Source organism: Vicia villosa, linkage group LG4 (genome assembly GCF_029867415.1).
Source record: "Vicia villosa cultivar HV-30 ecotype Madison, WI linkage group LG4, Vvil1.0, whole genome shotgun sequence".
Lineage (NCBI taxonomy): Eukaryota > Viridiplantae > Streptophyta > Magnoliopsida > Fabales > Fabaceae > Vicia > Vicia villosa.
In genome coordinates, this window is record NC_081183.1 from 134,791,393 (window position 1) to 134,815,902 (window position 24,510).

General features: G+C 31.5%; 2 protein-coding genes across 2 annotated transcripts; one reads left to right on the top strand and one right to left on the bottom strand.

Moving 5' to 3' along the window:
* Positions 1–8,478: 8,478 nt before the first annotated feature.
* On the bottom strand, positions 8,479–10,522 carry LOC131599723 (chitinase-like protein 2). Its single transcript, XM_058871995.1, has 3 exons — positions 9,993–10,522; positions 9,546–9,705; positions 8,479–9,085 (listed from the first exon to the last, which is right to left on the bottom strand). The coding sequence occupies exons 1-3, from the start codon at positions 10,372–10,374 to the stop codon at positions 8,665–8,667; spliced, it is 963 nt and encodes a 320-aa protein (XP_058727978.1). The 5' UTR covers positions 10,375–10,522; the 3' UTR covers positions 8,479–8,664.
* Positions 10,523–19,552: 9,030 nt separating this feature from the next.
* Positions 19,553–21,306, top strand: LOC131597923 (uncharacterized). The gene is made up of 2 exons (XM_058870582.1): positions 19,553–20,502; positions 20,598–21,306. The coding sequence occupies exons 1-2, from the start codon at positions 19,553–19,555 to the stop codon at positions 21,304–21,306; spliced, it is 1,659 nt and encodes a 552-aa protein (XP_058726565.1).
* Positions 21,307–24,510: the final 3,204 nt, after the last annotated feature.

Genomic DNA, 24,510 nt, shown 5'->3' on the forward strand with positions numbered 1-24,510 from the left:
TGAGTAGATCTTGATTCTTCAAGGTACAACAAAATTTGGTTCCTATTGATGTAAGTAATGTTTATTCTCTATAATATCCTATCTCCTGAGGCTCAAACTGCTTTATGTGATTATTTCGTGTGTAGATTTTGAACTTTTAGGTTTTGTTATTAACCATTCATGTGCTTTGATTATTGGTTTAGTTATTAACTATTTTTTAATGATTGTTGTTGTTGATTTTAACAAACCATTCTTTGTAATGGACCTATTCTTTCCAGGGTTGGCACTACATGTATTGGATGGTGCTACTTGATTCAATATGTTGCAATGAATCAGGTAAGTTTGAGCATCAATTTGTTACATTGAGTTTTCCAACTCTATCAAACATGAATGTAGTCCTATCTTGAAATTGTGATGAGAAAGAAATTTAACATACATAAAATTAATTACTTGTAGGTCACTCTGGTGTTGTTGCCATAAATTTAATGCTCTGGAAAATACCAAAATGCCCTGCTGCCTTAATAATGCTCCACGTGGATAGCTTTAACAACTTCCTTTCATTTTGATTCTGTGACATACCTCCACGTCTTCTTCTACTTTTCGTTTCTCATTTCTAATTTTTGGGATTTCAAATTTTGAATTTGACTGCTTTAACTTTTAGGGTTTCTCATTTCTAATTCCATATCCACTTTTTGAACTATTCTTTCCCCTCTCTCCTGTCAAAAATCTCTAAAATATTTTCCTCTTTTCTCTCGCACGAAACTTCTCCTGATTCTTTGTTCTTTCTTTTTTACTCATGTTTACCGTTCATGTTCGATATTGAGTTTCGAATGACTTCGATTTTGTTTTTGATTTAGTATTTGTTGTTTTAGGTTTGGTGATGTGGGCTCACGCGGGATGGGAAGATTCGATGGCGGTGCGATTTCCGATGGCACGTGCGGCGCCTTCGTGACCTAAAAAGGAAGTCGGAAACTGATGGTAACCTTTTGACACTACAAGTTGAAACTCACAAAATTGAACCGGATCGGAATTGCTTTGGTGAAAAAAATGACTGTGTAGCTGTGGGAAGACCAGATAGGTATTGAGTGAGTAGATCTTGATTCTTCAAGGTACAACAAAATTTGGTTCCTATTGATGTAAGTAATGTTTATTCTCTATAATATCCTATCTCCTGAGGCTCAAACTGCTTTATGTGATTATTTCGTGTGTAGATTTTGAACTTTTAGGTTTTGTTATTAACCATTCATGTGCTTTGATTATTGGTTTAGTTATTAACTATTTTTTAATGATTGTTGTTGTTGATTTTAACAAACCATTCTTTGTAATGGACCTATTCTTTCCAGGGTTGGCACTACATGTATTGGATGGTGCTACTTGATTCAATATGTTGCAATGAATCAGGTAAGTTTGAGCATCAATTTGTTACATTGAGTTTTCCAACTCTATCAAACATGAATGTAGTCCTATCTTGAAATTGTGATGAGAAAGAAATTTAACATACATAAAATTAATTACTTGTAGGTCACTCTGGTGTTGTTGCCATAAATTTAATGCTCTGGAAAATACCAAAATGCCCTGCTGCCTTAATAATGCTCCACGTGGATAGCTTTAACAACTTCCTTTCATTTTGATTCTGTGACATACCTCCACGTCTTCTTCTACTTTTCGTTTCTCATTTCTAATTTTTGGGATTTCAAATTTTGAATTTGACTGCTTTAACTTTTAGGGTTTCTCATTTCTAATTCCATATCCACTTTGTGAACTATTCTTTCCCCTCTCTCCTGTCAAAAATCTCTAAAATATTTTCCTCTTTTCTCTCTCACGAAACTTCTCCTGATTCTTTGTTCTTTCTTTTTTACTCATGTTTACCGTTCATGTTCAATATTGAGTTTCGAATGACTTCGATTTTGTTTTTGATTTAGTATTTGTTGTTTTAGGTTTGGTGATGTGGGCTCACGCGGGATGGGAAGATTCGATGGCGGTGCGATTTCCGATGGCACGTGCGGCGCCTTCGTGACCTAAAAAGGAAGTCGGAAACTGATGGTAACCTTTTGACACTACAAGTTGAAACTCAGAAAATTGAACCGGATCGGAATTGCTTTGGTGAAAAAAATGACTGTGTAGCTGTGGGAAGACCAAATAGGTATTGAGTGAGTAGATCTTGATTCTTCAAGGTACAACAAAATTTGGTTCCTATTGATGTAAGTAATGTTTATTCTCTATAATATCCTATCTCCTGAGGCTCAAACTGCTTTATGTGATTATTTCGTGTGTAGATTTTGAACTTTTAGGTTTTGTTATTAACCATTCATGTGCTTTGATTATTGGTTTAGTTATTAACTATTTTTTAATGATTGTTGTTGTTGATTTTAACAAACCATTCTTTGTAATGGACCTATTCTTTCCAGGGTTGGCACTACATGTATTGGATGGTGCTACTTGATTCAATATGTTGCAATGAATCAGGTAAGTTTGAGCATCAATTTGTTACATTGAGTTTTCCAACTCTATCAAACATGAATGTAGTCCTATCTTGAAATTGTGATGAGAAAGAAATTTAACATACATAAAATTAATTACTTGTAGGTCACTCTGGTGTTGTTGCCACAATTCTTGGAAAAATGGATATCAATGCACGGTGAATGAAGAATGAGTTTTATGGATACCTTGTGAGTTAATGGAAAAGTGTTTTGAAAATATTTTTCTATCTTCCCAGCTTTCTTATTTTTTGTAATTTAGCTTGATAACATGAATGAATGATTCTTAACGGGTGCAGAAAATATGGAAAATTTGAGAGAATTGTAGATAGTTTTGTAAAGAAAGGATCTTAGTAGCACTTGGCATCATGCTTAGTATGTATCTATTATGTTAGTTATTAATTGATCAATAAGGCTTTTTCATAAACATCTATATTGAATGTATTTATGTGCCTTTCACTTATTATAATATTGTTCTGAATTTTAAGATTTTGTATAAATTTGTCCAGATATGTTATTAAGTGTGTCTGCAGTAATTTTTTCATGCTGACCATTAATGATCACGAGTTGGTTCTACTAAGGAGTGGAAACCAAAACCAACCGGTTCTATTAAGGATTGGAAACTAAAACCAACCGGTTCTATAATATTGGTAAAGTTCTTACAGGATCTTGGGACTACAACATCAGTGGAAAGCTGCATGATTATCTTCAGACTATGACATTATTAAAACACTTGTAATTACTTACTTGCAGCATTTTATTTTTCTATAGCTAACCATTATAATTTCTTTTGTTAAGTTTAACTTATGTAAAGCAGAACAAAAAGAAATGTTGTAGGGTTACTTAGTTCTCCTCTCATGGATGCCGGTTTATTTCAAAAGCGTTACTACACGGTACTCTTGAATTACTAAAGTTGGGAGCATTATCAAAAATTCAAATATTTACAAATAAGTATGAGAGCATCTTCAATTATATTGGATATACACGAGTCAGTAACATCGTCGAACGAACCAATGTTTAACTGTGTATATTATAGGTTGCTTAATGTTTCAAAGTGTCAATGTAGCAAACAAGTTATTCAGACATGTTTGCTTCTCCCAACTGCTCATTCCCTCAATCTTTTTACAGTATGTACTTATAAATCTTGCAGAAGAGAGTGGATGATATATTATCTGTTGGTCTTACTGAGGAGCACCGAGAATCTGCAACAATGTTTGCAAATGTTGTTGGTTCTCAAGTTATATCCCAGCTTAATGCATCAAACACCAGCCTGGATATTATTGAAATTATAGGTTAGTGTGGGTTATACTTTTCTCCTATTTATTACTTAGATTCACCTGTTTCTTACAAGTATAACATGTTTTAATGCAGCTGTTTATTTTCAAGTTCTGCCAAGATTTCCTTACATTTGTCATAGTTTATCGATACACTTAGTGATTATGATAAAATTTAATCTGCAGAGGATTCAACGATGCTGTTAATGGATTCAATGATGATGATTGGTCTGTCGTGCACTACAACAGAGATGATGAGTGGTCTGTTGTGCACTGTGACGGCAATACACATACAATTTCAATGAATTCAATCAAGCATTTGAGCAGCACTTCTGATCCAACAAGTTCCCTTTCACTTTTTGGAGGGATTATCTGTGCCAAAGCTTCAATGTTACTCTCTGTAGATCGTGAATGGTTTGACATTTCAACAATGGTGAAAACCAGATCAACATACTCACTTAGTTGCTTGTCTGAGTAATTTTCTGAGTCGTGTTCAACCAAATTATTTTGCTACATGTGAAAACCAGATTAGTAGACACACATCCTTATGTTCATCACGTAAATGATTTGTCATTCGGAGTGGACTTGAAGTAGATAAGATGGATGGGGATAGTGCAGGTATGAATCGAAATTTTGTGTTCTCGCAAGTTCAAGTTGTGAAACCAATCAATAAATTGTAAAACATTCTAGAAAATTCATGGAACAACTTCTTTCTCAGGGAGATCATAAGCATGTAAATGATAAATAGGCTATTGTATGTATTTTTATGATAAATGATATTTAAAAATTTTAGGAAGCATTTCATACATCGTGAGGCTTCTTATTCATTGGAAAAATCAGTTCGGGATACTACTAGAAGAAAGCATGATGATTCGAAAGGCATGTCGTCGTTTTCTGGATCGTCAAAAAGATCGCGGGTGCAGAATCGATTACAGAATATGATTTTCTCGGTTGATGGATGCAACACGGATCTTAGTGATTGTAGAGAGTATCATAAGCAACATAGAGTTTGCGAAAAACATTCGAAAACTTCTGTTGTTTTTGTTGGAGGTAAGCAGTAAGGATTCTGTCAAAAATGTAGCAGGTATATTAATTGAAGTTGTTTGTTTCGGATATATAGTTTATGCAATTTCGTTGAAGTAAATATGTGAATTAGTCCTTGAAAGTGTAAGCATCGGTCAATTTTGACTTACATTTTACTATTTTGCTTGGTTGCTGTTGTCGGTGCGCAGTGTCGTATCGATGTCGGTGTCTGAGCCAATGACTACTGTTAGAATTTATGCTTCTTTTTGTCATTATTTTTTGAAATTACGCTTAATATAAAATTTTACATTTACTTGCCTTAGGTCCTTGAATCCTGCACTTTGGTAACCAGTGAGTGAATCCTATAATAAAAAACATTTGGCCTGCAACTGCAATAACTGAAGCTGAACCAGGTTACGACCATCAGGATTGTAGATTATTAGATGTAAACGAGTGTAGTGGACAACAACGTGTTTAAATGGTCTATACTGATTAATGATATACATGGTTATTTGATTTATTTTGGTTGTGGTTGGAAACAAAAATTATGACTTTATACACAATGACTTTGTATCCAAAAGTCAAATATGTATTATGAAGATTTACTATAATCATTTGAATTACATCAAAAATATACTATACGTCTTTATTAATGAATTATATATCTTGCATTTTGTTGAAATTTATTAGACTTTATAATCATTTGAGATATCTTCCAAAACCTATAAAGCTTTTTTCATACTTAATAGTGTTACTAAATACTTAATAGTTGTTTGTCTATATTTATTTTTTGATAAACAAAAATGAGATTTTTGACAAAATTTATTATCATGAAGGAAATATGAAATAATAATTTATTTACCTATAATTACATATATTTAAAAATGATGATTTCGATGTTGAAAATAGTATTTTACTAAAATGATAATTTTAATTTTTTTTATTAATATCAAATTAAAATAATTACAACGGGAACGTGAAGTGACTGTTCAAAATATTGAATATTAACGGGACTGTCAAATTACTGATCAGAATATTGAACATTAATGAAAACATAAAGTTATTGATTAATTAAAATATTTAATTATTATTTTTTCACGGGTATCAGATATTTTTTTATACATTCAATTATTATTTTTTCACGTGACCAGACATTTTTCTATACATTTAATTATTATTTTTCACATGTACCAAACATTTTTCTATATATTCAATTATTATTTTTTAACGGGTATCAGATATTTTTCTATTAAAAAGTAAAAATTTAAAACAAATGCGCGTCCCGTACCAGAACCCGTGCAGACGCACGGGTTTGTTACTAGTTTTCTAAAATAGTTTTACAGATTTGATAATGAAAAAGTTGGTTCGATAATTTTGTTTATATCTCATATTTTTATAAGTTAAAGAATAATTTTGTTATTATCTCACATTTTTCACTTTGGATCATCTCCTTCATTTTTCTCTCCTTCTCTCTCCATCCTCTCTATCTCTCTTAATTTCATTCTCTCTCTTGATTATATTTTGTTTTTTTAATGATGAGTGAGAGTGAAATTAAGAGAGATAGAGAGGATGGAGAGGGAAGGAGAGAATTCAAGTCCCACATTTTTGTAAGTTAAAAAAATTTTGTTAAATTAATAAAATTTATTTAATTTTCTAGACTATTAGTAATTGTAGGTGAATGCTAATAAATAATGTTTTTGAGCAATACTATAATGGTGATAATTATAAAAAGTAATAAATTTGAAGTTGGGTTAAACTCATTCCTCAACCGCATATAGTCTAGCCTATTTAAGCCTAGGTTAGACCTATTTAACAAAAGTCTATTTAATTAATAGTTCAAGCTTGAGTTATTAAAAAAATTTATGAAGACTTATAGGTCGATTTATATTTTTATATATATTAAAATAGGCTAAATAGATCGATATATATATATATATATATATATATATATATATATATATATATATATATATATATATATATATATATATATATATATATATAAAAGAACAAAGACTAAATAAATTGGCCTAGAAGGCTTATTAAGTAATATGGATTAATTGGAAATCTTAATGAAAAACAGGCTTTTAAATGGGCTTTCAGGCCGGGCCAGACTTTTAAAAAGGTCAAATCAGGCCAAAAAAGAGAGTCTATAATAGGCCATAGATCAAACTCAGACCTTTTAAGTTTACCGTAGGTCAGACTCAGGCTTTCTAAAGCATATATTTGTATTTGTAAATATATAGTGTTAAGAATATTTGTGTATTGAATATCAACTATATCATGTAATTAATTGTAATCTCTATATATATATATATATATATAATAAAGTCTCCGTGGTGTTTTTCATAAACACACGATTTATTCAAATGTCTCTTAATCTCTCGTATTTTAACATGGTATCAAAGCCTACTGAGAGACAAAAACTTCATTGTGTTTTACCCAGTTGACCCACTGTCTTTCGGTGAGCAATTTTTGACATACCGTATCTTAACTCTGGTTTGCCTTCCAAACATCGGGCGTGACTTATTCGGCCATCATTTTTTTTTTGAAACTATTAACAAGAGATTGAATAACATACATGACCGATCAGAGTACAAAACTACATAAATTTTTCATACAGTTAAATGCAATGAGTGCTCCATGGCAACTATCAAACACTATCAATCATTGAACAACACTCATGGCAACAACAAAAGACTATCAGAGATTAAACAAATTTCAACTTTCAACAACATTCAACACACACGCAACAACATCCATGGGTTTTCCAAAAAAGATTGAAAAACATTTAAAACAAAGAAAATGAGAGAATCAAAGAACAACAATTCAACTAACTGATATTTTTGGCAGTAACGACGGTACGAACATATCCAATGAGTGTGTTTGGCAGCGGGTAGGGTGAGACAAGTATGGAAGCTTAGTCTGTTTAACTTTTTCGAAGAAGGTGAGTGATAATGTAGGAAGAATTAAATTTTAAGATTGCAAAATTCTCACTCCAACTCTCAATGTGACTTTTCACTACTCAATGTATTGAGAAGAGTGAAATGTCCATTGAAGCAAGAGAGAAGTTATGGGCAAAACAATAAAGAGAAGAATTTAAAATTGAAAGTGTCTTTCCAACTTCTTGTGTATGTGAAATGCCCTCAAGTATGACATATCAGCAACGTCTTTTCAACGTCTTTTCTTTTATTAGATAGTATATATTACAAGATTAATTTGCAATGTTAATATTGTAAGAAACTCAACAATAGCAAAATAAATTTTTATTGGAGTTAAGAAAATCCATATTATAACGAAAATGATTCGGATTTTAGTATTTATATTAGAAACTCTAAAATCATTATACGATTGGTAATGCATGTTTCTGTATTTTTTTTTAATTATTTTTTTTAGTATATAGATTTTTGTTTAAATTTTTTTATACAAAAAATTAAAAAAAAAACTTTAACTTAAAAATAAATTTAAATATTAAAAAATAAAATATTATTTTAAATATTTTATTTTTTAACTATAACTTTTTTTTATTAAAATTTTAAACAATTACTCAAATATAAAGCTAATTTGAATAAGTTTTTTAAAACGATCCAAAATAGTTATTAGTCTGATTTGTTGCTTGTACAAAATTCATTTGATTTAATTGTGTTATACAAAGATAACTGAAAATTAGATTATTTGAATCCAACTCTGAGTCATTTTAATTAGTGAAATACAAATCACACAAATATCAACAAAATTGTTGAGACAATTCTTAATGCTGAATTATTCAGTTCATACATACATTGTTCCAAAAATATATTCAAATCATATAGTGATTATAAAAACCAAAATACATAGCATCATAATAATCTATACACATTATATTTTGCATGATTCAAGAACAACCAACCAAGAATGAGTAAAAAATCTCTTCAAGTTGTTGAAGAAGAAGGAGGTCCAGAGGGTTTAAAAGCAGCTTGTTCAGCACAAGAGAGAACTTCATTAGGCCCTGCCTCTTCTCTACCAACTCCCAACAAATCAAGGTAATAAAGATAATGAGAAATTATGTTATTCATTCCATCATTATCAGAACCTTGGCCACAAACTTGATCACCATATAGAACATTGATTGTGGCACCAAATCCAGGTACCCTTTTGGACAAAGTGTCATTTTTTGTTGGTTTCCAGTTTCCAACAAAAACATCATGGGCTGATGGTATGTGCTTTTCAGGTGGTGTCATCCATTTCCATAGTGCTGCTTGGAATGCCAATGTTGCATTTTGTTCTATGTATTCTGGATGGTTTAATAGATCCACCTTTAAGGCTTCCCCAATTTTTCCATAGTTGTAATTCCTATCATGAAAGATCACACAAAGAATTATGTTTCTACGAATATTAGTCGGATCAACAGTACCAACACAAACCAGAAAAATACTTACATGAACACAAACATAACAAGTGGCTTTACAAACAACCAATCATAAATTTTTATTAATTAAAAAACAAATATATATTTTTTCTCTCTCCTACTCAATCACAACCACCCCATGAATCCAATTAAAAAAGAAGTTAAATTTTAAATAAATTTAAAAATTTCTCTTTTTTTATTGGTTGTTCCTAACACTAATGATTTATGTGCTTATCCATGCAAGTTTTTCTCCACAAACCATACACACAACGTTGACTATTACTAATAATATAAAAAAATGAATGAATTGAAGATAATCACATGTACTGGTGTCACACACTGCTAATATGTCAGATACCAAACATGTCTTTGTTTAGAGGTGTCGGTGTTAGAGAAACTGCTTACCAGTAAATTGGTATGGCGCCGCGGCCATAGTATGCTGCGCCAGGACTACATGGATAGGTTAACTTGTAGTAGTCATCACAATAAAATTGATCAGGACTCAACTCCTTATTATAGCATAATCCCCATGCCATGGGTCCTCCAGTAGCTACACCATAACCACCTGAAAAAATATATATTTCGAGAAAATATTACCATACAATTCATCATGTTATACAAATTAATGTGAAACTAGAGCCATCTCAAATTTTTGGAGACTCGGTTTAAGTTAGCTGTAGTTTAACTGTGCCAAAATAAATAGAAATCTTATTTAACCATTTTACGATATCATATTTAGCTATGGTTTAACTGTGACAAATTTTATATCTATGCAGTAATCCGTCTTATACGCTCTCAAAGACGACTCTTACAGTCAAACCATAAACAAACAAGAATTGAATTGTGACTTACAAGAGGTTTTGCTTCCAACATGACCAAGAAAAGCAGCAACTTCTTTCTGTCCACCATGTTTTCCACCAGAGGTACCAAACCCAAGAGGCTGATAAAGTGCAGCAGCAGTAATAAAAGAACGATAATCCCAAAATCCAACCGCATGCGCCGTTGGATCATTCCTCTTTGAGAACAAATTCTCAAACTGATACGTTTGAAGATAATCAGAGATAGTCTCATTGCAACAATACACTGACCAACCCTTACATTCCCACCCTCTGTCACATAGTTTTTTTCCCCTAACTGTTTTCACCAATGGTTTCTCTGATGATACTGATTGTGTTGTTCCTATTACAAACATTGTTGAAATGGTTAGTAGAAAAAAGATCCATTTGGAATTCATGTTTTTGTTCTTCTTTGTTGAATGAATCTTGTTGTTTGTGTAGCTTTTGGAAGATATATTTATGTGAGTTAGAAAGAGAGTTCTAGAGATTGTGTGTGATGTTATAGTGAAAAGGATGGAAAGTGAGATTTGAACGTGTTAGGAGGAATAGATTTTCGGAGAGCAATAGATGTAGCTTTTGCTTCCATTTTCATACATGTTTTGAGTAGAAGGAAAGTAAACACTTTGCTTTCGTTTTTATCACTAGAAATAAATACTGGTGAATGAGAGGGATGCAGTTTACCAACATGGTATTAAATGGCGGTTAGATCAAGATCACACCATTTTGATTTAAGCAGTAACTTGATAGGGAAGATAAGAGTTTATCTCCACAGTTATGATTGGAAGAGACTGAAACCACTTGATATCAAAATTGAATGGTAATGAAAAAAATTAATAAATTTTAAATTATGATAAAATTAAATTTATAATTTTTTAAATAATTAAATTTTGATTGAATGGTCACTAATCTACTTTTAATATAATAAAGTAGAAGACATAGTAAATCCTTTAATTATCCCTCTAATCACCATTTTAGAGAGTGATAAACGGGGACATAAAAGTAATTGCATTTTCCTTAATATTTAAATTAATAAATAAATATTATAATTATTTCTAAACCTTTCATTAATCCTTTCATTAACCCTTTTATATTTTTCCATCATTACTAACGTGTAAAACTTCCTTGGAATTGTGCAAAATTCCTTGGAATACAGTAAAACAACCTCCATGCTTCTCCTCTTAGGTTTCCATGTGATTTTTTTACGGCTTCCCATACACACTCCATGCATTCCAAGACTGCATGCCTACAAATTCACGTTTCCAATACAACTAATCAGCAACATCCAAAACCCTTTGTACCTTTACGTTTTCCAGCCATAACCCTAAAACTCAACAATAAAAATCGGCATATGCAATTCTGCTCTCAACAATCACACAAGCAAACAATTGATTCATCTTCCATTCTACTAAGGTAAGATTCTATCGTTGAAACAATGATAAGGTCACACTGTTTCCATTATACAGTGTTTTTTCTTTCTTTTTTTTTTTGATATTCAGGAGCATTATAATGATGTTACAGTTGTTTCCACGGTGATGGTTGAGTAGATCCAATGAAAATACGACCACATGGAGGTGCTATGACGGTGCCGAAATCGACGAACGGAGGCGCAATGAAGACGGAGGCGCGCTGTTGGTTCGTGAGACAGATCGGACCATTGTTAGAACTTGAAATTTCAAAAAAATGTGTTTATTATTGATTGAGAGTGGATCAAAGAGGCTATATAATGGAAAATAATAGATTGCCGGAGGTATCCCATAATCCCCTTGATGTCTATTATATATGTTTTGCATTTCTTTGTGTTTTTCTGTCATTGTTGTTTTGTCTTAGTTTGACACATTTAGCTACAGATTTTGTAATTTTTAATTTTAATAATACAAGTTTGGCTTACAAAAAAAAACTATAATTTTGAATATTTTAACCAAGTATTTTACTTTTGTTATTTCATTCGGTTGATGGGGGTGGCTGCAAGCGAATCATTACTTTTGTCAGACGCAAGCGAATCATCTGGCGGTGGCTGCAACAATTGATGCATTTATCTTCCTTGAAGACTTATTTTCAAGATGTTATGAATTTTGAGTTGTACTTTTGTTATCATGTAGTTTCTTTAGAAGGTGAGTAAAACAACTGTTCCTGTCATCTGGCGGTGGCTGCAACAATTGATGCATTTATCTTCCTTTATAAAACAGAATGAGCACTACAAAGAATTCATTCATCCCTAAAGTGTATCAATTGTTCTGAGAAAAATTTTGAAAACTTACATTTTCTTTTTGCCTGCAGATTAGAGAAAAGTTATTGTACGATGATTTCCTTCATACAAAATCGTTTTCCAGCTACATTTATTATCTTTCTCCATTAATCGTTTTTTTTCTTTTATTAATCCATGAAATTTTTTACTGAACCAATTTGATATTTATGCTGAAAAATCATACATTCACGAATTCTCAAATTGATTCGTTTCAGTTTTTTTAGCTGTCATACAATCGGATCAAATTTTAAATTTTAAAGGTAAAACTTTTTTGTTATTCTTTTGTTTGCAGTTATGAAATTGGATTTGTTTTCTTTTATGTAACAAACTCAAATCTTCTTTCTCTTTTGAGATATGTTTTTTATAAATCATAAATTTGCAAATACTTATAGGTTATAATTCACTTAATTTGAAAGAGGTAAAAAAAATTGTTATTATAGTAATAGATTCGTTTTCAATACTGAAATTGTTGGCCAGTTCTAAATTTCTAATGTATATTTCTATGATTAATAAAATATAAATTTGTGATTTTCTAATTTAAACAGCTCATGTATCAGGTTATGGTACTAACCGAGAATTGAATGACTGGAACATTATGAGAATTTGGCCTTTATCTCCATTTAAAAAATATTTTTATCATTTATGAGACTGCTTTAATTTATTTTCTATATTTCCTAATGTATCATTATAGAATCTTAATAATTTCATTTTGTTTCTCTTTGCAATGGTTAGTTTATTTTTTTCAATACATTTAAAATAGGTCATTCTATATTACATTTATCTATTCTTATTAATCTTTCCATTAAACACTTTCATCCATATTTTTGTGTAGCATTTTGGTCAATCATAAATAGATTGCAACTATGGCATTGAAGCAAACTCACACTACTCATCAAACAATGTATTATGATCCATCATTTTCCTTGATTTTCTTTGATATAAATGTGTGTTATGTGATAAATTTCTGTTAGTGATAATTATCATCTTTTTTTTGTGATAAATGTTTGTTAATAATAATAATAATAATATAAAAATATATTCTATAATCTATCTTTTAATAGGTTTTTAACATTAAGGAAGACCAAAAATAAAAATAGGTTTTAATTATTCCGATTTTTTTGTTATTAGGTTGTTGTAGTTATTAAAGATTTTAATTATACATTCAATTTTTTTATTTTACCATTATATAAGAAAATAAATTTATTAATATGTTAATTATGTTAAAAGGCATTTACTTTTAATTATAATTCAATTTTAGTTTGTTGTATAAAAGGCATTTACTTTTAATATTATAAAATAGTATACTTTCAAATTTACGTAATTAATTAAAAAAGTTTATTTATTTGACAGATACTGTTAAAGTAATTTTGATCTTTACATTTTTCCACATGACCTGCATAATTATTCTTGCAGTGGAAAACGTAACAGTTTAACGTTTAACCAATTTCCACAATTATTCTTCCAACAAATTTATACCTTTTCATATTTCTTTCCTACATTAACCAAAGTAAGTATTCATTAATTTCAACAATATTTTATGGCTTTTGAATTTTCTTCCCACATTAAAATACAAACTTTTTGAATTCTACTATATTTGTAAGTAAACCCTATCAGACCTTTAATACACCGTATTTTTATAATTGTTGTATAATAAATCAAAATATCAAACGTACAAGGAAAACTTCCTTTAAACACTATTCCCTTTTTATAATTGTTTTATTACTTTCACTTACCAATGTAAAATCTTTGAAAAACTTCCTTTAAACACTATTCTCTTTTTATTATTATTAGATGTACCTTTTGAGTATTTCAAACATGAAATATTATTGGTAATAATTGATGTGCAGTTAATTATTGGTAATACACGGGGAAAAGGAAAAATTCACTCGATTCAATTAATTTTACAATATTCAATATAGCTAAAACAAAAAGGTCATCCTGGAAAAAAGGAATACTCATCGTACGCTTTGAGTTTTTATATATGATTATAAAATTATTTTTATAAATTTTATTGGAACAACTTTTATTCAATTATCTTCACCCTGTTGTTGTGCAAATACTTTTCTTTTATTTTTAAATATTTTAATAATATTATTGATTCATTGACAAAATAATATACATTATATAAAAAATATAAAATAATTAGAAAATTTTGTTTTTTATATGCTTCAAAAATAAAATACTATTCAACAAAATACAAGAAAATATTTTAAATAACAATAAAAATAATTTTACAAAGTTTTATTTATCTAAAAAAAATTAGATTATACTATTTAAATATGTTGTAGCTGCAATATCCATAAGAGGTTCAAATGTATTGAATTTTTTATATTTCAAATATGATTAGAATGTCATAATGAATTAAAAGGTATTAAATTTCTTATATTCTAAATATTATTTATTTAGAATATAAGGAATTTAATACCTTTTAATTCAGTTTATATTTATAATACAGTTTATAAACGAGAAAAAGTCAACAGTTGATATAATTATTTTTATAAAACGGAAATAAATTATAAATAATTTTATAAACGCGAAAAAAGTCAACTGTTAATACAATTATTTTTATAAACAGGAATAAGTTACAAATATTTTTATAAACGGGGAAAAGTCTACCGTTGATACAATTATTTTTATGAACGAGAGAATAAGTTACAAATATTTTTATAAATGGGAAAAAGTCAATTGTTTATACAATTATTTTTATAAACGGCAATAACTTACAATTATTTTTATAAACAAGAAAAAGTCAACTATTGATACAATTATTTTTATAAACAGAAATAAGTTACAAATATTTTTAAAATTGGATACACGGATTGTAAAACCTTGCCCTCGCCCTGCAAAATCAGGGGCGCGGGGTGTGGCAGACACACCAACATTGCATCTTTTATAGAAAATACAAAATTATTACATTTTTTTATGAATATTTTTAAAACTTATAATCTTCATTTTATTTTCATTATATATATATATATATATATATATATATATATATATATATATATATATATATATATATATATATATATATATATATATATTAAAAGACAATTTTAATTATTATTTTATTTTTCTACTAAAATATACATTTTTCGACGGGGCAAAGCTACTTAATCTGTATATATTTTATTTATATTTTTAACACTCACTATATTATATTTATTTACTATTGATAGATGACTATTTAATTATTTCCTTTATTTTTTATAGTTTCATATTAACCTATAATTGAAATTTTTGAAAAAATAAATCTATTAAATATATTGAAATTTTTATTAAAATAAGTGAAAAAGATTTCAAATGTTTATAATAAGATAGGGGTATGAGTGACAATGAATAAAATTTGGACAAAACAGTTTGGTACCTGTTACCAAATCAAATAAATATAAAATATAATCACATATATTATATTTATTTATTATTTATAACATTGCAATCCTTGCGAACGCACGGGTAGATGACTACGCATGGTAGATTTATAACGATATTGTATGATGCATGCGAACGCACGGGTAGATGACTACTTAATTATTTCATTTATTTTTTCTACTAAAGTATATATTTCTTACTAGATTAAATTAATATTTATATAATAATTATAATTTTAAATGTTTTTTCTTTTTAATTTGCGCATCTTTTACATATATTTATTAATCATTATTATATATTTATTTATTATTTATATCGACTTTGCGTGACCCGTGCGAACGCACGGGTCCTTTACTAGTTCTTCAAATACCAAAAGAGATTGACTATATAAATCCAATTTTGGAAGAGAGAGGGTGGGATTCTAATTTACTTTAAAAAAATTATTTGTATAATTTTTGTTATTGTTGTATTTTCTAGAAATAATAAAAATGTAAAAAATTATTTTTTTTAATTTTTGGAAATAAATTATATTTATTTCATATTTATCTTCTCTCAATCTTAATTGCATATTTTAATTGTCTCACGTCATCTTACTACAAGTTAAAATAAACACAAAATAAAAAAATAGAAATATTTTCACAAAATAAATGAAATTTAACTAAATAATTTTTTAGAATTTTTTTTAGAGAGTATAATTTATTCGAAATTTTACTTTGAGGCGACACAAAATTTATGATTTTCTTTTAGGAAAATTTTATTTAGGTTCTATTATCAAAATTACTCAAAATATCCTTAAACTATATCATTAACTAAATAATTTTTTAGAATTTTTTTTAGAGAGTATAATTTATTCGAAATTTTACTTTGAGGCGACACAAAATTTATGATTTTCTTTTAGGAAAATTTTATTTAGGTTCTATTATCAAAATTACTCAAAATATCCTTAAACTATATCAATTAAAGTACTCAATTTTAATTATAGTTTTTTTAGAAAAATATAAAACAAGGTGAGTACTTTCTGAAGAAAAATTTGGTCAACTTTTTTTATAATTTGAAAATATATAACAAATGTATTTATGTTAGGAACTATTCATTTTCGAAAAATATAAAATTCTAGATTTTAAACCTTCAAAACATAAATCTATCTTTTTACCAATACAAATTTTAGTGTCACATGTAGGAGTGGTGGGGTATGTATTGGATTTAATTTCTCTGAGATGGTGAAGCGATTTCGTGGGCGGCCAAGATTGACGGTGCCGACGGGGACGACAAGCTCGGTGCCACCGGAAAGCCAACCGGAGGTGAAATCGGAGAAGAAGGATGAGGAATTGATGGATTCAATGAAGAGTGCATCAGATTGTGTCAATAAGGGAGCTACAACTGAAACCCTAACTGATACCAAAGATTAACCTAAGAAGCGAAGGCTATGGGTTGAGGTCATCAGTGACAATCGGAATCCAGCGAAAGGAAGATCACTGGAATATGTTGCACCAATGGTGACTACTGGCGAAATTGAAGTTGAGATCAATGATGAAGACCTTGCATCGAAAATTCAATTTTGGGAGAATGCTCTGATTTTGTATGTGTTTGGTGAGGATTTGAGTATGCATGCTATCAAGAATCTTATGCAGAAGATGTGGAATTTTGTTCAATTACCAGATTTATTTTATCATGATGAGGGCTATTTCATATTGAGATTCAAGAACTCAGAGGATATGGATTTGGTGCTGATGAAGGGGCCGTATTCAATTAGATGAATGCCAATCTTGATCAAAGAATGGAGTCCTGAATTCAATCTAAAGAAGGATCTGCTCAGAACCCTTCCTATCTGGATCAAGCTTCCAATGCTTCCTCTCCAATTATGGGGAACATCAAGCCTAAACAAGATAGGAAGTGCATCAGGTACTCCCTTGGTGACAGATAAATGTACTGCTCATAAATTGAGAGTGTCATATGCTCGCATTTTGGTGGAGGTGGATATTACTAAGAAGCTTCCAGGTGAGATAACAATCCATAGCAGAGGTCAGACAATGAAGCAAGTGGTGGAGTATGAATGGCGCCCAAAGTTGGACATCAATGTGGAGAGAGGCCACAGATCAAAAAATGGAAGCCTGTTTTGAAAAAGCCAGAGGATCAGAAGCCTGGGAGCCTAAGCAAGACACAGTAGGAGTGTTTACTCCTAAGGGTAATCATATTGAGAATGCTGCTCAAGATGAAGATAAAGAATGGACAAAAGTGCACAAAGTTGGGAGAGACAAAGGTAAGAATCACCTATTCCCTGAATCTGCATAGTTTTTGGATTGTCTAAACGGGTTTGAGGCACTAGGGGTTATGAATGATTACCTAGTGACTGTTGATAGAGGCCCGTGTTAGTCTCTTGGAACATTAAGGGGCTAAATAAGGCTAGTAAAATTAGGGAGATTAGCTCCCATCTCCTAAGTTTTCAGGCTGAGATTAGCATCCTTATTAAGACTAGAGTTAAAAAGAAGAACTGTAAGACTGTTAGAGACAAGCTTCAGTTAAAGGGTAACTACATTGACAATTATGATCAACATGATAATGGAAGAATTTGGATCCATTGGGATAATACTAAGGTGGATATCAGATATATCTGTAGTTCATATCAGTTTATTCATTGTGGGGTTTATGATATGATGGGAGGGTTCAAATTCTAGTTGACTGCCATCTATGCTTTGAACCAGTTGGAGCATAGGAAGATTCTATGGAAACACATTATTAATCTACAGAGACAACACAAGGGACCTTGGTGTTCTATTGGGGATTACAATAATGTTGCTAATGCTAATGATAGGATAGGTGGTAAAATGGTGGTGGAAACATAATATAAGGATTATAATGATATGCTGGGAGCTACAGGGCTTTGTGAAATGGATAGTAAAGGAAATCATTTCACTTGGAATAATAAACAAAGTGCTAATCCTATATATTCCAGAATTGATAGGCTCATAGAAAACACTGATTGGTTTCAGGACAATGGCAATCTCAATTTGAATGTTTTGTCTCCTCACATCTCTGATCATGCAGTTTTATATTTGAGTGATCCTGGTACTCCTAGATTGAGGAAGAGACCTTTTAGATTTAATAATAGTTGGACTGATATTGAAGGATTTCAGGATGCAGTAAAGGAGAGTTGGAATAGGCATATGTTTGGCAAACCTATGGAGATCCTTTGGAAGAAATTAATGAGGTTGCAACCTGTCTTAAGAGCTCTTAATAGACTTGTGTCTGATCTGCAGAGGAAGATTGATGATACTAGAATTAATCTTGAGAAGGCCCATGAGGATTTAAGTACCCATCAGATGGATGCTAACATTATGGATAAAGTTAGAGAGCACACTGAAGAGCTTATTAAGTGGAATGAAATGATGGCTAAGAATCTGATGCAAAGAACCAACATAGATTGGATTAAGATGGGAGATGAAAATAATTCCTATTTTCATGCCTACCTTAAGGCCAGGGGTAATAACAAGAGCATTCAATTCCTACAGAAGGATGATGGCAGTATTATTACTAATCAGAAGGATATTGAAACTGAGTTCTTAAGTCTGTATAGAAATCTGATGGGCACAGCTAATCAAAGCACTACTCATATTAATATAGATGTTATGAGAAGGGGTAAACACTTGGACAAGAATCAATGCAACTTCCTGGTCAGCAGAGTCACTACAGAGGAGATCAAGGAGGTTCTTAGAGGCATTGAAGATTTGAAATCACCTGGGATTGATGGATATGGCTCTAAATTCTTCAAAGCTTGCTGGAATACGGTTAACAGGGATGTAACTGCAGCCATTGAGGAATTTTTCTCATAGGGAAGGATTATTAGAAATTTTACTAGAACTAGTGTGACTTTGATCCCCAAGACTAGTGAAGCTAAACATGCTAGAGATTATAGACCTATAACAGGCTACTCAACTGTCTATAAGATAATTTCTAAGATCATGACCAAAAGATTGGGAACTGTTTTGCCTAGCATTGTCAGTCTCAATCAGTCAGCATTTATTCCTGGGCAAGTGATACATAACCATATAATGATGGCCTATGAACTGCTGAAAGGATATACTAGGAAAGGTGGGCCACTAAAATGTATGCTACAGCTGGGCTTACCAAAAGCATATAACATGGTGGATTGGAATGCTTTAGAAACAGTGTTGCATGAAGTAGGAATGCCTCACATGTTCACCCATTGGATCAATATTGTTGTTACAAATGTTTCCTATGAGTTTAATATCAATGGGCACACCACTGATATTATGCAGGCTAGGAGAGGGCTGAGGCAAAGGGATCCTATCTCCCCCTTGATGTTTGTGATCATGATGGATTATCTTGATAGACTGTTGAGGAAGATGCAAACATATCCTGGCTTTAATTTCCACTCAAAGTGTGAGAAAGTTGGTCTAACCATCCTCACCTTTGCTGATGATATTCTCTTATTTTGCAGGGGAGATGTCACTTCAGTGCAGAGGTTACTTAAGACTGTTCAGCCATTCTCTGAGCCCACAGGGCTGGTGGTTAACCCAAAGAAGTGCAAGGTTTTTTGTGGTGGGATGGACAGAGTGGACAAAGAGCAGATGATTGGGACTACAGGTTTCACTAAAGGGCAGCTGCCTATGAGGTATCTTGGAGTTCCTATCACTAGTAAGAGGTTAAGTATCAATCACTATATGCCCCTGATAGATAAAATTATGTATAGGATAGCTCATTTGACATCTAGACTCCTTAGCTATTCTGGTAGAATTTTGCTTGTTAAAAGTGTGATTTTGGCAATCACTCAGTATTGGATGCAGTGTGTTCCAATACCACAGTTTGTCATCAGGATAGTCTTTGTAGGATGTTTGTCTAGAATGGAAGTATTGTTGCTGGCAGGAAGAGCCCTGTGGCTTAGAGAACTGTCTGCAGGCCTAGAGCACAGGGTGGTCAAGGCTTGCTGGATCTCAATATGTGGAATAAAATTGCTATGATCAAATGTCTTTGGAACCTCTGCAGGAAGATTGATAATTTGTGGGTCAAGTGGATCCAGATGTATTACTTGAAAGGCTGTAATGTGATGAAGGCTAATATCAGTCAAAATAGTTCTTGGGTGGTGAAGAGGATTATGGATACTATCGAAGATCTGCAGCAACATCAACAACTGTGGGACAGAATGCTGAGCCAGAATAGATTCAAGATGAATCTGATGTATGCAGCCATGAATGAGAATGATAACTTGGTGGATTGGAGGAGCATTTTCCATAAAAACTTGGCTAGACCCAGGGCAAATTTTATTACTTGGATGTTGTATCATGCGAAACTTGCGACTAAGGATAGGCTCAAAATATTCAACATGATTATGGATAGTGTATGCAGCATATGCAAGACAGCTGATGAAAATATTGCCCACCTGTTTTTTGATTGCAGGGATAATAAGGAGGTATGGTGCCAAGTCTTGCAGTGGATAGACAAGGCTCATCACCCTCTTCCTTGGGCTGAGGAATTGAAGTGGGTGACTACGGAAGCTAATAAGAAAGGCTGGAAAGCTTGCCTTTTGAGATTAGCTTTTTCTGAAATTGTATATGGTATTTGGAAAAGAAGAAATAGTATAGTCTTTACCAATAGTATAAACATTAATATAGTGAATAGCATCATAGAAAATATTGTTTATAGAAGTTGGCAAGATAGGAAACTTAGAAATCATTTTGCTCTTTTGATGGTGTAATAGGTCTTGTTGATAGGTTGGATCTATAGATCACCTTTGTAATAACTGTTTTTGATGTAATATATTATATTTGCTTCAAAAAAATGACAAAAAATCTGTTTGGACGTAAAGTCATACATGGAGAAGATTTGATTATGTAACAAAGAGTACTGATAACGAATGTAAGATTTAAGAGGAGAGCGAAGAGAAGAAACATTAAAGATTTAATATATCGAGTGGTGGCATTTGAAGAGTGAAAATATATTACTTTTCAACCCAAGATCTTCGAAGGAGGTTTTAAGAAGGAGAAAAGTTATATATAGGTTTGCTAATAAAAGACAAAGCAAGGCAAAATGCTTGGATCAAGTGAAGTGTATTAAAAATGAAGAAGATTGGTTTTGATTCAAGAAAAAGATACAAAAGATAGATGAAAAATATTTTTACAACTTATTAAATGAAAGATATGATATATTTACTCGACTTTAAGAGGCTAGACATTAAAAAAAAGGGTAAAAAATATAACTATTATTGTATAATTCAAGAACACGAGGTAAAAAAAAGCTTTGAAAAATATGAGTAATAGCAATGTAGTTGGGTTGGACAACATACCCATTAAAGTGTAAAAAAGTCTTGAAAAATGCGGCATTGGGTGGCTCACAAATTTTTAAAGAAATTATGGGGTCAAAGCAAATGTTTAATTAGTGGAAAATAAACATTTTAATTCTGATATATAAGATCAAGGGAGATCTATAAACTTGTGCAAATTATAGGGGTTAAACTTATGAGTCATACCATAAATTTAAGAGAATTAATGATTGAATGGGACCAGCGAAAAGATACATAAGTTACTAATAATCAATTTAGTTGTATGTATGATAGGTCAACCATAGAAGTATTCTAATTACTATGACATGTCATGGGACATTATCGGATGGATAAAAAATACTTCCACTTTGTTTTCATTGATTTGGACGAGGCATGTGATAGAGTGTCCAAAGAGATTTTATGGAAAGTCTTAGAGAAGAAAAAAGTTAGGATTGTCTATATTGGAGCTATATAAATGACATGTGTGAGGGGGTCTCGACTTATTTAAGGACACATGTGGAGACACATAATATTTTCCGATAACAATAGCTAGCACTAAGGTGTTTGTCTTTTTTTTTGCATATACTTAGAGAACAATTCCAAGAGCTAGCACTAAGGTGTTTGTCTTTTTTTTTGCATGTGATATAGTTCTACTTGGAGAGTCAGTGGAAAAATCAATTGGAGGTAGGAGGCGAGTCTTAGAAGAAAATGACTTTTTCCTGAGTAGAAAAAAGAAAAAATATAGAGAATGTAGTTTTACCAAAAGGTGGGGCATTTCTAGCTTAGAGTGAAAGTTGGAGATCATATCTGGAAGATATTCAAAGATTTAGTGAAGTGCTTATATGATCAGTGTATCTAGAAAAAGAACTTGAAGCTTCATAGTTGTGAAAGATAGGAAATGCGAAAGGTCACCTGGTCATGTCTATTTGAGTAACGAGAGTCTTGTAGAAGTAGGAGAGTAACTCCTAAGCTACTAAATAATCTCTCTCTTTCTCTCACTCACACACACACACACACACACTTAAAACCTTTGAGGAGTCTCTCTTGATTTGATAAAACCACCTGAAAATATATCAAAGGCTTAGCTTATTGATTGGGGAACTTTATTTCCTTTTTTTTTTACCATATTTTCTCTTATATAAATGAGGTTTCTCCTTATTTGAAATCACACTAGAATTCGGATTTTTTATATCTCATTTAATCTTGTTACTATCCTCTTCTCTTTCTCTTTCTGATAATTTTCTTTCACCAAAAAGTTGCCTTGGTGCCTTGTGAGTAAAAACTACTTATGAGAAAAGTTGTGTATTGGTGTCTTGCTTGTTTGGTTCATTCAACCGTGCGATTCTCTTGATAATTATTTTTTTTCTAGAGATAAACATATGGAAATATTTGTTTGGTTATAGAACTCATCCTGGTAAATGTTCTGTTTGGTTATTGAGATTAGTTGGTAAAATTTCTACTCAATTCGTGAGCTTAGCCCGTGGAAAAGCTCTTTTTTGGTTGGGGAGATAAGGTAGTGTAAAATCTCTCGATTCTCGTGTAACAAAGGTTCGTGGGTATAACTTTAAAAAGCTCATGTAATTATTAAAACTCTCAAGAAGATTTATTTGGGAGAGGACTAGCCAAGATCCAGTCAAAACTCTATAAATTTCGGTGTCATCCCTCTAAACTTATTTCTGTATATTTTGTCATTTATTTTCTTTCTTTTGTTTCTTTCCTCTGTTTTTTTTCTCTATGTTGTCTCAATACTAGCACAAAACTAGGGGTGGTAAAACGGGCTCGGCCCGCGGGGAAAGCCCGTTTTACCCGCACTTTTTTGCGGGGCGGGGCAAGGTTTTAGGCCCGCTCTCTTTAATGTGTCCGCCCCACCCCGTTTTTTTGTGGGCTTTTGCGGGCATTTGTTTTTTCATAGAATTTTACTATTTTTAGGCCTAAAAAGCCGAATGCCCGCGGGCTTTCTCCGCCCCGCCCTCAGTTTTTTGCAGGGCGGGGCAAGATTTTAGACCCGCACTCTTAAAAAAGCCCGCACCGCCCCGCCCCGTTTTTTCGAGGGCTTTTGCAGGGCGGGTCTAAACGGGGCGGGCATGCCCGTTTGCCACCCCTACACAAAACTATTTTAAATAAACAATTTTTTAAAATTAGTTACAAATTTTAAATACCACAATTCACCTCTTTTGTGTTTGAAGTCATTTATACAACATTTATAGTAAATGTGAATGTTTGTATGGAGTACCCTAGTATTGTCAACTAGTTTTTAAGGAATCTAATGTTGTTGGTCCGGATGCGAATATACAAGAGGGTTTGGTAAATGTGGCGTTGCTAAAGTTATTATTTATTAAATTGATGCAGGAAAATAATTTATTATAAAACAAACATTTACATTAAGGAAAAATATGATTAAACGGGTTCATGCTAAAGCTATTAAATTAAATTTTGGTGTAATTGTTGAGAGGTTTGATTCATTTTTCTATAGAAGAAAACATTTTACCATGTTAGATTGTGAAAGAAGTGGTGGTTATAAAGATACAAAAATAAAGCTCAAATGTAATCAATCTGGATAAAAGAAAATTGGATGTCTATTCATGTTGCATGGACTATATGATTTCAAATTTTAGAAGTTTGTGGTGGTGTGTGATGTAC